Source organism: Pyrus communis, chromosome 7, assembly GCF_041283825.1.
Source record: "Pyrus communis isolate YQ-2024b chromosome 7, ASM4128382v1, whole genome shotgun sequence".
In the NCBI taxonomy this organism is placed as follows: Eukaryota; Viridiplantae; Streptophyta; class Magnoliopsida; order Rosales; family Rosaceae; genus Pyrus; species Pyrus communis.
This window is the reverse complement of record NC_142571.1, coordinates 25,950,457-25,966,287: the sequence shown is the minus strand read 5'-3', so window position 1 is coordinate 25,966,287 and position 15,831 is coordinate 25,950,457. Positions and strand designations below refer to the sequence as shown.

Genomic DNA, 15,831 nt, shown 5'->3' with positions numbered 1-15,831 from the left:
CATAATTATTTATTTATTTATATTTTTCACGTAAAATGATAATGATTTACTTTTAAAAATAAAAAAATATTTAATTGGGACCGTAAGATTTTTTATCAACGGTCGTTGATCTCTAGGATCCCCAAGGAGGGGATCTAGCGAGGATCCAAATCCGGTGGTGAACACAAAAAATTATATCCTCCACCAATCCATAAGCGACACATAGTAGTTAATTAATAAAGGCAATACTATTTAATTTGCTAATGGACATTGAAAACACGAGTTGCTGATTCATCGTCTATTATTAGCATCTGAATCACAAACTTAGCTTAACTAGTTTAAGTTATGGCAAATTTGAAAGTGATTTTAGACAAACACAAAGTGTTTTAATTTTTTTTTTTTTTTGAACAATATATTTGTTATGTTAGATTTTAAATTAGAAAGTCGACGGAATTCGAATCCACACTGTAATGCAAGGACAATACTTCTATCCATCACCGTGTTATATTGGTGTTTTAACTTCTAATAATATTTGTCGTAAAAAGTTAAAAAGTGTTATACTTTCAAATACTAATTGATGGTTATAACTATCATGGTGGGAATACTATAAAACAAAAAGGAGTAAGTTTAACACAATAAAAGTCACTTAGTTTTCACACATATCATAAAAGTCACTTAGTTTTCACACATATTGTCACTTGTACAATGTGTCTAGGAATAGACACGGTTCAGTTTAGTGTAGTTTTGAGTGTAACCGAAACCAAAACCAAGATTTTTTGTTCATATTGTTTAGCTCTGTCCGATCCCAACAAAAATCCTCTCAATTGATCCTCATTTGATTTGCTAATTTTACTTTTTTGTTTCACATTTCGGTGCGGTTTTGAGGTGATAGAAACCAAAATTGAGATTTTTTGTTCATATTGTATAGCTATGTCCGATCGTAAAAAAAATCCTCCCAATTGATCCTCATTTGATTTGCTAATTTTATATATATTTTTTTCACAGTAAATTCAAAATTTCGAAGATTTCTTATGTGTTTTAGCTTGTGATTTGAGGACTTCGAGATCAAAAACTTAGACGGCAAAGGACGTGTTCGTACTAACGTCGGTGCGAACTACCTGAGTGATCACCTGGGCGGGCAGAACACAATGGCGATGCTAGAGACTGAAGGGCGCTTACCCCATCTAAGCGCCCCCCTTATGCTGGCTCAAAATCTCCGCCCCTTGCGTCGTAGGTGGGGCCCTCCAGAGGGGAGGGGCAAAGGGTGGTCGCTAAAGGACGGAGGGGTGGTCGTTGGGTTTTTATATTTTTCAAGTATTTAATTTATTTTTAATTCGTGAAGTAAACTAATAATTCACATGTCAAATTTTTAAAAAGAGCATCATTTGTTCAAGAAAAAGAGCATCACAGATGACATGTTAGTACAATACTACCTAATAATTTATCCCAGCTCTGATATAATAGTTCACATGTCAAATTTTAAAAAAGAGCATCATTTGTTCAAGAAAAAGAGCATCACAGATGACATGTTAGTACAATACTACCTAATAATTTATCCGTAAGAAGATGATGCCGTGAATTTAAAACGAATAATTGACATGTCAAATCTAGCACGCTGCCAATATAAAGTTAACCAAAGCTGGAACAATTCTATTCCTATGCCTCACTGGAACAAAACTGTCCACGCAACCAAACGGCTAAAACTCTAGGGTTTAAACCCCAATCTCCCCAAATTCCCACCCGTTTATTCACCACCATACAGAGCAAAAAAAGAGCGGGAGACAGTCTCTCACTCCACTGAGCTCAATCTCTCACTAACCCCTCAAAATGTCGCCGTTGGCCGTTCGCCGCCTCACGGTGCTCGGCGAGTTCAAGCCGTTCGGATTAATCGCCGAAGCTCTCGACGGTAAGCCCGCCGATAACGTCACCGACAAGTATGATTACTTCCTCTTTGACCCCGAAACCGTCCGAGAACTAGACGAAACGGATGACAATGACTCTTCGGCTTCCGCGCTGAGCGATCGGTGCGATCACGAGCTGTTCATTCGACGAAATCGGTAATTTCTGCAATTTTTTATTTTGTTTCTGTTTGTTTGCTCGGAAAATGGAGTAGAAAATTGAATTTAAATTAAAATTGAAAATGCAGTGAGTGTGATTTGGAATTCTGAAACATATTTGTCGTAATGTTACAGGATAATATGGTCAACCGGTCCGCGAGTGTTTAAGAGATTCACATTGCCGTCTCCAGTAATCACGGTACATACATTTTGCCTGAATTTGCTTTTCTGGTGATATACATTTGTTTTGGTAATGAAAATTTGTTTGTATATATAAATCCAGGCTTGCTGGTGTCGCTTGGGGGATATGACCGAAGCGCTTCTATGCGTTTTACAAGTTGCTTGTTTAACAATCTACAACACATCAGGTGCGAAATATAGTGGATATTTTACTCCATTTCGAAACTTAATTGTCGATAAATTCCTGAAAAGATTGAACAAAATATGTTGTTTTGTTTGTTGTCCAATAGGTGAAGTAGTCTCTGTCCCTCTTTCTCGAACCGTCACATCGGTATGGCCTCTTCCATTTGGTTTGTTACTTCAGCAGGCAGCTGAAGTGAACTCAACTATACATGCTCCTTCTTCATCTTCGACTACTTTGTTTGGCGTACGAGATCTCCCTCGTCCTAGAAGAGAAAGTGGACATAGTCCGCAGCATAATGTCAATTTTGTGACTTCACTTGACCATATCGCCAAGGGAGAAACAAGCCCGGTGTCCTCACATCTGATTTTGAAAGATCCATTAGAAGAACCACACGTACGCTATTGAATTTTGTACTTTGCTTTGCTATTTTGTTTTTTGTTTCTTTTGTATTTTTCTTGATGCATGTCTTTTTAATGAAAATATTTCAGTTGGCTCATATTGAAGAAAGAGGAAAACTGAACTTAATGAAGGAATTTGATGAAACTACTATTTGGACAAGTGATCGAATTCCTCTTATGGCATCATATAATACAGGTTCCTTAGATGCCAAGTTACTTCCCCTTTTGCATTTTTTTTTTTTTTTTGGGTTAAATTCATATATAATCTTGCCACGTCTCTATGCAGGAAAGATGCAACATTCTGTGTGGGTTGCGGAAACCAGTAATTCTAACCATGAAATGGCAAGTGCTAGTTTAGTAGATGCAGTTCCTGCTGGTGTTCTAGCAAAACAATTCTCATTTCGTAGAATATGGCAAGGCAAGGGTGCCCATACAGCAGCTTGTAAGGTGCCTTTTTTTTTTCATTTTATTTAAACATCAATTAAGTCAGTATCTAAAATAAACCTTAATTAAGTCATGTGAATTTTCCTTTCGTCTGATTTTGTAAACTATATTTTAGGTCTTTCTAGCGACTGACGATGATGCAGCTCCTATTATTTGTTTTCTTCATCAAGAACAAAAAAAATTGATGTGTGTAAGACTTCAAAGCGTTGAGATAAATAATGAAATTATATTTGACATTAAACCCGACATGAGCTGGAGCATACCTGCAGTTGCAGCAGCACCTGTGATTGTTACCCGCCCTAGGTATGGTTTCATGTCATGTTTACTTTCCCTTTCTTTTCTTCCCAAGTCTGTTTAACAATTATATGAACATGATTTTCTCCATTAACTTTTCCAGGGCGAAAGTGGGACTGCTGCCATATTCAGACATGCTTGTTCTGGCTCCTGAAAATGTCCTCCTTCTCTATGTAAGCTATACCAACTTGGTAGCTTATATCAGTTGAATCATAGATTGTTCACATTCTCTCTAATGGTTCAAATAGTACCCGGAAATGGAATTTCCAATTTGCTTTCCATTCTATTAGTAATGAATTGATCAATTGAGAAACTATTATTTTGCCGTTTCTTATGTTTAATCAATGTATTTATAATGTTGTGTTTACCTCTGGCATAAGTGTGCAACATTTATGCAATCAACCTTTTTTGTTTTTGCAGTCGGGGAAACATTGCCTGTGTAGGTATATGTTGCCTTCTTGTGTTAGTGAAGGCCAATTTTCACATAATTTAGAGTTTCCAGAAACATCTGTTACTCAGGGCCTGAAGGTTATAGGATTGGCCGATGCTGTTGAGGGGCGTATCAATGTTACTGTAAATAATGGGAAGGTAAGTGGTTTCTTGATTTCATATGTTTGTTCTGGAAAGCCAAACTGCTGTCCACATACCTTCTGATGTAAACACACACTCTAGTCTATTCTCGATAATTGTAGTGACTGCTGATTTATTTATCAATTTAAGGTACTTGCTATGACAGCTATTTTATGGTCTTATTTTTTCAATATTGTTCAGATGTTTCGGTGTGTATTACGTAGAAGCCCTGCATCTACCCTGGCAAATGATTGCATCACAGCCATGGCTGAGGGACTAAGTACCAGTTTCTATAGCCATTTTCTTAGTCTGCTTTGGAAAGATGGTGACCTTGCTTATTTAGCAGAAGCGGATTCTAGTGTTCACTCGGAATGGGACTCCTTTTGTAGCATTATAATGGAAATGTGTGGATCAAGTGCCACTTCTAAAAAGATTTCAAATCCAATGCCTCAGTCATCTTGGGAGTTTCTTATTCACAGTAAATTTCACAACAATTTCTGCAAACATAACTTTATTACTGAAAACTCTTCAGTAACATCTTTGAATGTGCGAAGAGTGGACTCCTCTCGGATAAATTCAGATGGTACAAAAAGGTCAGATAAAACATTTTATCCAAAGCTGTTGATGGAGAGTTTACATTGTTTGCATGCAGTATATGAGAGCCTGAAACTGAACAGTCTTCGCAAAAGGTGTGTTTTATCTTTTGTAATCTTGTTGTATTTTAACTTTTATCATTAGTACTAATATTTATTTTTAATTTAGTTATTTAGCGTTATGCACTATTTTGCAATTATGATATTGATTGCATATACTTGAGGTGCAGTGATTGAGTGACCTTGGATGAACCTTCTTAAAGTTTTGTGAACATTGATAGTTTAGGTGGAGTGCCTCTTTTGATGCGTTACCTTGCCAGACCCTTATTGTATGCTTTCCATGCTAAGCGGTGCAGGATCCTTAAGATTGTCAGCACTCAAATAACGCTTCAGTTTGTTAATTGTTTACCGGAGGGTTGCATTCTTTGATACTTGATTGTTTCTATGGGCATTTCATATTGAGCTATTATACTTAACTAATCTGCAATCTGTCATGGTGCAAGTTGTAACCTTGCAAACACATAGTTATTGACTCGTGTTTTTATTTATTTATTATTATTTTTTTAATTTGCTTTAAATTTCTCTCCTAAATTTTTTTTCAGGGACTTGGAGCTTCTGGGATTTCTATTATGCAATATTGCTAAGTTTCTGGGTAAGGAAAGTTATGTGGACCATTACATTCGTGATTTTCCTGGCCTTTCTGGAACTGTTGGAATATGTGAAACATCGTTTTCACAGGAAACTTCTCCAAGTTTATTCAGGTGGCTTGAAAACTGTTTGCTACATGGATATAATTCAGCTAGTATTAATGATCTTCCACCATTGATTCGTAAAGATGGGAATTCTGTTGTAAGCTGGGCCCGGAAGATAGTCTCATTTTATAGTTTGTTATCTGGTGCTAAACACATAGGGAAGCAACTGTCATCTGGTGTTTACTGTAATATTGCCACTGGATCATACAGCACAAATGAGGAACTCACAGTTCTGGCAATGGTTGGCGAAAAGTTTGGACTGCAACAGCTTGACTCATTGCCTTCTGGTGTGTCTCTTCCTTTGCGACATGTAAGAATTGCTACATTCATGTAGTTAAGCATCACTTAATTATCCCCTGGGCAATTTACTGTTATCTGAAAGAGTTTTACTTTTTTGTTTTTTTTTTTTTTTTTTTGGTATCAGTATTGTAATATTACTTAGGTCTCCTTATTGATTTCCTAGTTATCAATTTTCATTATCAACTGAATCCTTCGTTTCTGTGTGTTCTATAGGCACTGGGTAAGTGCCGGGAATCTCCTCCCACTGGTTGGCCTGCAGCTGCATATGTTCTTCTTGGTCGGGAAGATTTGGCTTTGTCATGTCTTGAACGATCGTGCAAATCTAAGGAAATTGAAACCCAGACTAATGTGAACTTAATCTCTATGTCTGCACCTTACATGCTACATTTGCATCCAGTCACAATTCCTTCTGCAGTTTCTGATACAACTGGATTGGAGAATACTAAGTTTGAAGATGCAGATTCTGTTGATGGGTCTACGATTGATGGCATGGAGCATATCTTCAACACTAGCACACAGTTGCGTTATGGTCGTGATTTACGACTCAATGAGGTGAATTTTAGTTCTTTTTACTTTAATTGTCCGTTTTGACGTGCTATCACTAGGCTCACAGTATTTTGCTGGAGTGGTTGCTCTTGTGTTTATAGTAATTATTGATGTAAGTGTATTTGTCATTTTCCCCTTTAACCTACTGACAAAGATAATATGGCTAATATATATTTTTGGGAGTGAAGGAAGTGCATGTGGCTACACCTTAGATGTAAAAAGGTCATAATGGAAATTGTTGATGTGTAGAGTTTTGAGTGGAACTTGTTGAAGATTTTCATTTTCTCATATTGTTGTTTTCATGTACCACTGCTATCTTCAATGTGTTTGGTTATGCGGCAGGAAACTTTTCTGGTGATTAGTTTCTGTTGCCATTTTGAGTACCTGTAAGAATGCATGAAACTATGCTCTAAATCTAATCTTCTCTCTTAATTTGAATCCTCTCTACTGGGTTGGTCTGTGTGATCTGAGTAAGTTTGAGCCTTGCCATTGCTAAGGTATCCAGTTATTAAATATGTATAATCTACATGGAGCACAGTTTGTACAGATTATTTATTTGAATGCATAAACTTTGTAAAGCTTGCTCTGGTTCCTACTGACATCAGGGATTACTGTGATTATTACCATTGGTTTCTACTTCTATGTGGTTGGAGTGTTAATGCAGGTGACTCTAAGGTTTTCGTCTTTCAGACTATAATCACAATCGATGATTATAGAGTTCTGTTATTATTCAGCACCAATTATTGATTGGTTCGTTGGGTTTTATCTTACCTGTTTTGTGTTGGATTTTGTCTTTTTTGTTATTGGTGTTCTAGAGTATCTCCTGAATTGAACTGTACTATGCCTGTCTGAAAGCGAGTTTTACTTCTATCAGGTTAGACGTCTCCTCTGCTCAGCAAGACCTGTGGCAATTCAAACATCTGTTAATCCTAGTGCCTCTGATCAGGACCTCCAACAGGTACACCTTACTATTAATTACTTGTTTTGCATATGCTTCTGTTCTGTTAACCGAAATGCTAATGATAATATACTTAAAAGTTAAAACAGCTATTGAAGAAATGCAGCTGTGCATTCTCAGCACATCTAAATTTGTAGAAGTAAATTTTCTTTTATGCTCCCCTGAGAAGATAAAAACGTCTGATCTGTCGTAGGTTCATACTTGATACCACTCTGCCAAACCAAAAGATACATTTTTGGGCACTTTGATATCCCTTTTGTTGCTCAGTGGACAGACAATTTTTATTAATGCCATCTCTGCATATTGTTACTGTCTTTTTCATTGTTGTAAAGGCCCAGCTATGGCACCTTGCACAAAGGACCACCGCCCTTCCTTTTGGTCGTGGGGCATTCACTCTTGCTACCATATATACACTTTTGACAGAGGTACCTCTTTTTCTTTGGTCCTTTTGTTTCTATACGTTGATTGCTTGAAGTATGCTAACAAGATTATCCTTCCCCCTCCACCAATTTTCTAGGCCTTTGCAGTCCCCAAGCTTGTTTTAGCAGGTCGGTTGCCTGCCCAGCAAAATGCAACTGTATGTTCAGATTTGCTCTTTTAGCAATTTTGTTTCTTTTGTGCCATATTCTTTGTATTTCTAGTTCTCTTTCAAAGATTTTTGTCTCCTCTGCTATGACAACTTTTGGTAAATTACTCTTTCATTGAACAGTATGATGATAACTATAAATGATTCTGATTTGAAAATGATAGGTTGGGTCTTGTAAACAAAAACAAAAAGAATTACCATCTTGGAACAGTCTGTTACCCATGCATATTATGTTTTTCTATGAAAGGTTAATCTGGACCCAAATGTAAAGAATATACAAGAAATCAAATCTTGGCCTGAATTCAACAATGCTGTTGCCGCTGGACTAAGGCTGGCTCCTCTTCAGGTTTTCTCTCTCTCTCTCTCTCTCTGTTTTTTTTTTAGGACATATAGCACTAATAATTTCCTTATTATGACTTCCATTTTTAATATCTTTTTCATCTGTGCATTTGTATGTATTGCATTACCATGAATCTCTACATAGATGTCTTTCTATTTAGTTTTACCATTAGATATCGAATATAACATCATGCTACTCTTCATTCCTCCAACATATTCTATGTAAGTTTTAAATATTTATATGGTATTGAGTTTTCTGTCTTCTCTTGGCTTATCATTCCAGGGAAAAATGTCAAGAATGTGGATAATATACAACAAACCAGAGGAGCCAAATGCTATTCATGCTGGACTTATCCTTGCGCTGGGATTACATGGTTATCTTCGTGTTTTAACTATTACGGACATATATCAGTATCTTTATCAGGTAATGTATTCCGTGACTTTTAGTTATCTATTATCTTCTTTGTAATGCCTTTGAGTTGCTGTTACCTGTTTTGATACCTCTAGATTAAAACCTCTTAACTAGGAGCATCTTAATGTCAGAATTTCTTTTTAAATTCTTAGAGAGAGAGAGAGAGAGAGAGATGTTGACTGCCTAGCCTTTTGTTCCTTCTTGATTGCCACCACCCTAGTTACCATTTCTTTTCTCTTCTGTATGTAGTTCTCCAGTTAGTGCCTGATTTACTTGACACTTCAATTTCTTAGGAACATGAGACCACAACGGTTGGTATGATGCTCGGCCTGGCAGCTTCTTACAGAGGTACTATGCAACCAGCAATATCTAAGGTAATGACTTGTGCCTTTTAAGAACCTGTGTGCAACTTTTGTTGCTCTTTGTGTTGAAAATAATATTTACAGTCCCCTCTCTCTCTCCCACTGAGAAATTTCAATATCATTCATCTTGCATACTCATTGTTGATTGTCATTATAGTTGCACAAGTTGGAGAGTGGATTAACTTGTAATCTTTTCAATAGTTACTAAGTTACATTGTCTTTAACCAGTATCATTTCCTTGGTATGTACTTTTCGTGCAGTGGGCTGTTTCAGTAGATTAAGAGCATATTTAGAGAGTCAGAACATAAATTTATTTTATTTAAATGGAAGGAAGGACACATTTGAACATGCTAGTTGAGCATGATTTAAGCTGAAGTTGCATGGTTAATTTATTTCTTCCAAATTTGTAGTTGTTTTCGGATTCCTTTCTCTTAATGTTGTAACCATATGCCTATGGTGTTTGTGGTGTAACTTTATGTTTTTACAATTTCATTACAGGTTCTTTATTTTCATATACCTGCTCGACTTCCAGTTGCAAGTGAAGTAGAGTTACCAACCCTTCTGCAGGTATCTGCTGAGCTATTGTTATTATATTACTTTCAGAATAGGTCTCTTATGTATCTCTAGGATATTGTTTTCCAAATATATGTCAAACGACTCAAACCACACCTTCTACTGGAAAACTTGCAGTTATGAACTTATATCTTTTACTTGTTTTTCTTGTTCTAGTGTACTATGTTACTATAGTTACTAATTTTACTTTCCTCAACTTCCTATCTTGTTTTACATAATGATTCTTTTGTCGTTACAGTCAGCAGGTCTAATGTCAGTTGGGCTTCTTTATGAAGGATCCGCACATCCACAAACAATGCAGATTCTCTTGGTTTGCTCTCTTTTTCATTTTTTTGTTGCTCCACTAGTTTGCATATATTTTATTATGCATTGCATGAGATACTATGCTATTCTGTTTTTTAGCTTTTTGGGTGATTGATACTAATCTGTACAATCTTATCTTGGCTGTAAGATGCCTTTGGATCTGACTTCATATGTTATATGCTGTATTTTACAGTTGGAAATAGGACGTAGAAGTGCAGGGGATAATGTTCTTGAAAGGGAGGGTTATGCTGTTTCTGCAGGATTTTCATTGGGTCTTGTTGCATTGGGTATGGACAGTGAAATGTTTATATCAATTATTTCAAAATGTGGTCTTAACGATAGATGTTTAATGAAGGTCGGGGAGAAGATGCTCTTGGTTTCATGGACACAATGGTTGATAAATTGTTCCATTATATTGGTGGAAAAGAAGTTAACAATGTATGGTGTTAAATCCATATTTCTTTCATTACTCTGTTATCTTTTGTCGTGTTTAATTTCAAATGTTTGAACATTAGTGCATTTTGTTTATCTATGCCCCCAATGTCTTGGGAAAGAATTTCATCCTACCATAGTATTGAATTTGTGGTTATTCTAACTTGAAAGTTAATTGTTCACCTGCATCAGGATAGATCCCTTTCATCAATATTATCAGCCGATGAACACAGCCGTGCTGCTGCGCAGGTTGAGGTTCTCACACTAGCTTAATTGTAATTGTTCCATTACATAGCAGTTTTTATTTTAACCTACTCGTCTGCATTTTTTTAACAGTTGATATGGACATTTCCCCATGTTATATTGTCTTGTAGATGATGGATGGAACTGCAGTCAATGTTGATGCCACTGCACCTGGAGCCACACTCGCTCTTGCTTTAATGTTTTTGAAGGTAATTTCCAATAAAGACGATACTGATTTGAAAAGTATACTCCAATTCGCTTATCTGTCTGCACGATAATTTCTCACATACTGCTATTCTGTTACAGACTGAATCACAGGTGATTGTGTCTAAGCTCTCTATTCCTCAAACACAGTTTGAGTTACAATATGTGAGGCCTGATTTCATCATGCTTCGTGTCATTGCCCGAAATTTGATAATGTGGAGCAGGTACTGCTGGTCATTCAATCTGGGTCTATATAACTACTTTTTAGACATAATTTGACAATTTATTGTTTGTAGGATTCATCCTTCCCAAGATTGGGTAGAGTCTCAGATTCCTGATATTGTCAAAAATGGTGTCAAATGCCTTGGGGATGATGCTGATGATATTGATGAAATGGATGCTGAAGCATTTGTGCAGGCATATGTCAATATAGTGGCTGGAGCCTGCATTTCCCTTGGTAAGATGTGGTTTTCATATGGTATTGATTTTTTGAGGATATCATTTGCTTATATAGTTGCATCCAACTCGAAGGATATTGATGTAATTTTCATTTTTATTGAATGTGTTATAAGGTGCTATGTCTTTTTTGGCAAGCTAAAAGGATGTGCCTTCCACAACTTTTTATTCCAATTGTTCAATAATAAGATTCTGAGCATATTCAGTTATTTGTTAAGTTATAACTGTTTCATTTGGTTACAAACAAATTGATATGCTTCTAATGTTCTTTTATAGTTTAGTACTCATTAGCTTTTAAACATATATTTGTATCTTATTTTATCTTCCATTATAACTTTATCATGGGCAGGGTTGAGATTTGCTGGTACAAAGGATGCAAATGCTCAGGAGTTACTTTACAGCTATGCTGTTTACTTTCTGAACGAGGTTGGACGTTAGCACGATGTTGCTTAACTTATAACCACCCGGGTGTTAGTAATAAGTACTTTTCTTTTGTTTGCAGATCAAGCCAGTTTCTGCTACAAGTGGAACCTTCCCAAAGGGATTGTCTCACTATGTCGATCGAAGCACATTGGAGATATGTCTTCATCTCATTGTTCTTTCCCTGTCCGTGGTAATTGGATTTTTCATTCCTACTTTTTTTTGGGTATTTGTATCTACTATTTCCTAGTATGAGCGCAGTTAAGTATCTGGTGCTAATGCTCTGAAATGGCAGGTTATGGCTGGTTCTGGACATTTACAAACCTTTAAGCTGTTGAGATTTCTCCGCAACAGAAATTCTGCAGATGGACATGTTAATTATGGTGTTCAGATGGCTGTAAGTCTTCCACTACGTATCGTCAGATCTCGTATTCTTCTAGAAATGTTCATACTTTCCTCAAAATTTCTTTGATGGCATCCCCATTATTACAATTTAAATTTTGTTGCATTTGTGTTTCTGTTCACTCTAGGTAAGCCTAGCAATTGGTTTCTTGTTCCTTGGGGGAGGAACACGGACATTTTCAACAAGCAACAGTTCAGTTGCCGCTTTGCTGATTACTCTCTATCCACGATTGCCTACTGGACCAAGTGATAATCGATGCCACCTCCAGGTCAAATGGTTTTCTCAGGCATCATATACATCTATAATTGGTTTTGAAAAATGTATTGGTTTAATTCATAATTGATTATACCGTAGTATTGACCTTGAATAAAAAAGTTAGAGGGAAACATGTTTAAAATATATTTGTTTAGGTCAGACAACTTTTGTCAAGAGCGAATGGAAAGTGCTTGCTTCTTCACCCTATGATATCTGATAGCTGATTATGAGTATCTTGAGTTTCTGAAGGAAGTGTAATTTCAGGCATTTCGGCATTTGTATGTACTTGCAACTGAAGCCCGTTGGATCCAGACGGTTGATGTTGACACTGGTCTACCTGTGTATGCCCCTCTTGAAGTTACTATTAAGGAAACTGAACATTATTCGGAAACAAGTTTTTGTGAGGTTACGCCTTGCCTTCTACCAGAACGTGACATTGTAAGTTTCAACTGCTAAGAACAACTCTGTCGGAAATCATAATTCTTCAACTTTCCTCTCTTCCCCCATATAAATGAAATGAAAGGAGACTTTGCTTGGGGAACATCTAAGCTCTGCATAGAAATTTTCCTCCTTTTGGATTTAAAAATATTTGAAGAAACTGTATATAAACTATACCAGTTTTAAATATTATGGAGTTTTTTTTTTACCTGAGCATTTATGGACTGCCAAATATAGTATATTTATGTAGGTTTAGTGTTCCTGTGTGACTTCAAGTAGTGAGTTAATTACCTTGGAATGAATCTGACTGCTATTGTATATATGTTACACAGAAAACTGGTTAACGGATTATTTGATTTTCTGCTGTTTGCAGTTGAAGTCAATACGCATTTGTGGCCCTCGGTATTGGCCACAAATAATAGATCTTGTCCCTGAAGGTATGCACTTGTTTCTGCTTGTTTTTGCTAATCTATACTGTTTCCGAGAATATAACTCTTGATAGTCAAACTGTCAACTCTATTTTAATTTCATAGTAATGCGATGTTTTGCTTTATTCCATATTTTGTTTAACAGATGAACCTTGGTGGACCCCTGGGGACAAGAATAGCCCATTTAATTCTGGTGTTGTGTATATCAAAAGAAAGGTTGGAGCATGTTCGTACATTGATGATCCCATAGGGTGTCAGTCACTGCTGTCACGGGCAATGCATAAGGTAAAAAATTCTCTACCACTGCTTATTATGTTAGTGATGTATTTGGATGACAGAGTGGATACCAAATTGTTCTTGATCCAGGTGTTTGGTTTGACAAGTTTAAAAGGACGTGATCCCTGGTCAAGCGCGGACTATGGACCTGGTTCTGTTACTGTTGACCAGTTGGTTGGTACGTTCTCATCTGATCCTAGCTTGCTTGCTTTTGCACAACTCTGCTGCGACCCTTCCTGGAAGAGCAAGTAAGTACCTGTTTTTATTTTCGCATTTTTCTCTTTGGCCTTTTCGTTCCAGTTTGTGGTCTGGAATTCAGTAGGGATTGGACATTATCCATGTAATTTCTTTGAAATAACCAGTCTCAATATGTATATGCAGATCTGACATTAATTTCCAAGAATTTTGCTTGCAAGTATTATTCGAGTGTGTGAGCAAGGACAGACCTGCTCTTTTACAGGTAGCCATAAAATATGCGTATGAGATTATTTTCTCTGCCTTCAATTTAAACGAACCTTGCATTCCGAAATTAGTTCTTCCAGCATGGTTGGATGCCACAAGGGCTATAATCTGCTTGTACCTGCCGGGTGGTGTATCTTGATATGATTTAGATGCGACACATTCAATGCAACTGGCATTCGCCTTTCATTTTCTTAATGTGATACGGGATTATGTTTTTCAACTATAACTGTAGAAGTCGAACTGATTATGCTTTTCATTTTTATCAATGCTTACGAGATGTTCCAGTTTCTGAAAGTTACCCTTCTAATAATAAACTTAATGCTATCTCCTGAAAAATATGCAGGTCTATTTGTCATTATACACGACAATTGGATCAATGGCAGGTCAAGTTACCAGTGATGCTGTTGTTTTATCCGACTCTCTTGCTATTTGTAATCTTAAGGTAGTATTCTATTGACTTTTCAGTTTGCCCTAGTGATAACTTTCATTAACTTTTTCATATTAAATGATGCCAAAAACTATATCAATTCCTTAGAGTTGAACATCGGTATGGTTTTCCTGTTTAATGATCAAGAAAACACATTGTAAAAAAAAAAAAAAAAAGTGGTCGAAAAAACGTAGGTGATCATAATTGAATTAGGATGAGTTGAATATGTAACTTTGCTATAACTGGAGAAAGAAAGAAAAACAAGTTAAATTTGCAAATGATTGATATCGCATCAACTTTTTTTCTTTTGTTAATTCATTCCTCGGTCTCTAATAATCACCTTTTGTTTTCTTAATGACATAATTTGTTGCACTGTATTTTCATCCACCCCCTTCTGACTGCAGCTTGCACTAGCCTACAACGAGACTTTGTTAAGCGGAAGATCCACTGCTTCGAGAGGCGGCATTGTTCAATCCAACTTTATAGCATGTCTTAGGAAGCAGGTGGAAGAGCTCCTAAACTGTTCTCAGGACTTGAAGGACGACTTTTGTAATTATATGTATTCTGGGAGGTGGCCAAATGGGGAATTCCATGGAGATAAACGCTCGATACTTCTCTCTTGGTACCTTCAGTGGTTCGGTGTACCAGCTCCATCTGTAATTAAGATGGCTGTGGAGAAAGTCAAGCCCAAGCTCAAGTCCTCGTCAACTTTGGTCCCTTTGTTACATCTACTATTTCCGAGGACTCACATCAATGCTATTGCCGCGATAGATAATCTTTTTTCATCTAACGAGAGCAGATGAGGCACGGATTGTACAGAGTACGGTGAAGATTCGTTGCAGAATATGTCTCAAGACGCGAAGGTATGATCTGTTCTTTGCTTTCCGCCCTTAGATAATCATTTTCTGTGGAGCATATCGCATTCATCTGCTAGACAGCCTCCGCATTACAGAACCTTACATGTATATTGTTTGAAGTAGGTATATGTAAAATGTCGCAATTAAATACGAAACCTTTTATTTGTCTTGATAGTAGGGTGCCGTTAGAGGTTTTTCGCTCTCATAGAGACAAACAAGCTCTTTTTTACGGATGGACGGTAATTTTGAAGTTTTGAATCCTCCAACTAAAGTATGAATCGATTTATGCAAGAGTTGAATTGTTAATTTATATGCCATATACTAACACTGCCAGGTCTTTTCTTGTTCTTTTTGGACACCATTTACCAAGTCTTCTACTTCTTAATTTACACAACATAACCATAACATCGTGCTTTATTTATTTATTTATTTTTTTTTAAATTTAATTTTTAATTGGATTACATATCAAACAGCTACTTCTTAATTCAAGATTCAAAGATTCTAACGGTCAGATAATAGGCAACATGGATTAATTAAGTTTCTCATGTGTGCGTTCGTTATAATACCATACTGATAATTTGCAATCTAAATTCTAATTAGCCAAACCAACAATAGCTACATACTTTGTTTCATTGTTTTTGCATGAGCTCTTTTCATTTGATTTTGGTTTTTTAACTTTTAAATGGGTGTAAAGATAAAT

At 36.5% G+C, this 15,831-nt stretch overlaps 1 protein-coding gene across 2 annotated transcripts; it reads left to right on the top strand.

Moving 5' to 3' along the window:
• The first annotated feature begins 1,713 nt into the window (after positions 1–1,713).
• On the top strand, positions 1,714–15,424 carry EMB2771 (E3 ubiquitin ligase). 2 transcript variants are annotated; one of them, XM_068473257.2, is made up of 37 exons: positions 1,714–2,036; positions 2,172–2,235; positions 2,320–2,404; positions 2,507–2,793; positions 2,889–2,994; positions 3,085–3,245; positions 3,358–3,545; positions 3,640–3,709; positions 3,957–4,124; positions 4,308–4,795; positions 5,302–5,761; positions 5,965–6,303; positions 7,172–7,255; positions 7,588–7,680; positions 7,773–7,832; positions 8,089–8,187; positions 8,464–8,604; positions 8,886–8,966; positions 9,453–9,521; positions 9,766–9,837; positions 10,024–10,117; positions 10,186–10,268; positions 10,455–10,511; positions 10,637–10,714; positions 10,812–10,933; positions 11,006–11,166; positions 11,515–11,591; positions 11,668–11,778; positions 11,881–11,982; positions 12,116–12,256; positions 12,508–12,681; positions 13,055–13,118; positions 13,255–13,394; positions 13,476–13,633; positions 13,767–13,845; positions 14,191–14,289; positions 14,679–15,424. In XM_068473257.2, exons 1-37 carry the CDS (start codon positions 1,807–1,809, stop codon positions 15,075–15,077), a joined length of 5,484 nt encoding a protein of 1,827 aa, XP_068329358.2. In that variant the 5' UTR covers positions 1,714–1,806; the 3' UTR covers positions 15,078–15,424. The 2 variants fall into 2 exon arrangements, with proteins under 2 accessions (XP_068329358.2, XP_088552838.1); XM_088696712.1 differs by having other exon boundaries at positions 10,455–10,517.
• The last annotated feature ends 407 nt before the right edge of the window (positions 15,425–15,831 follow it).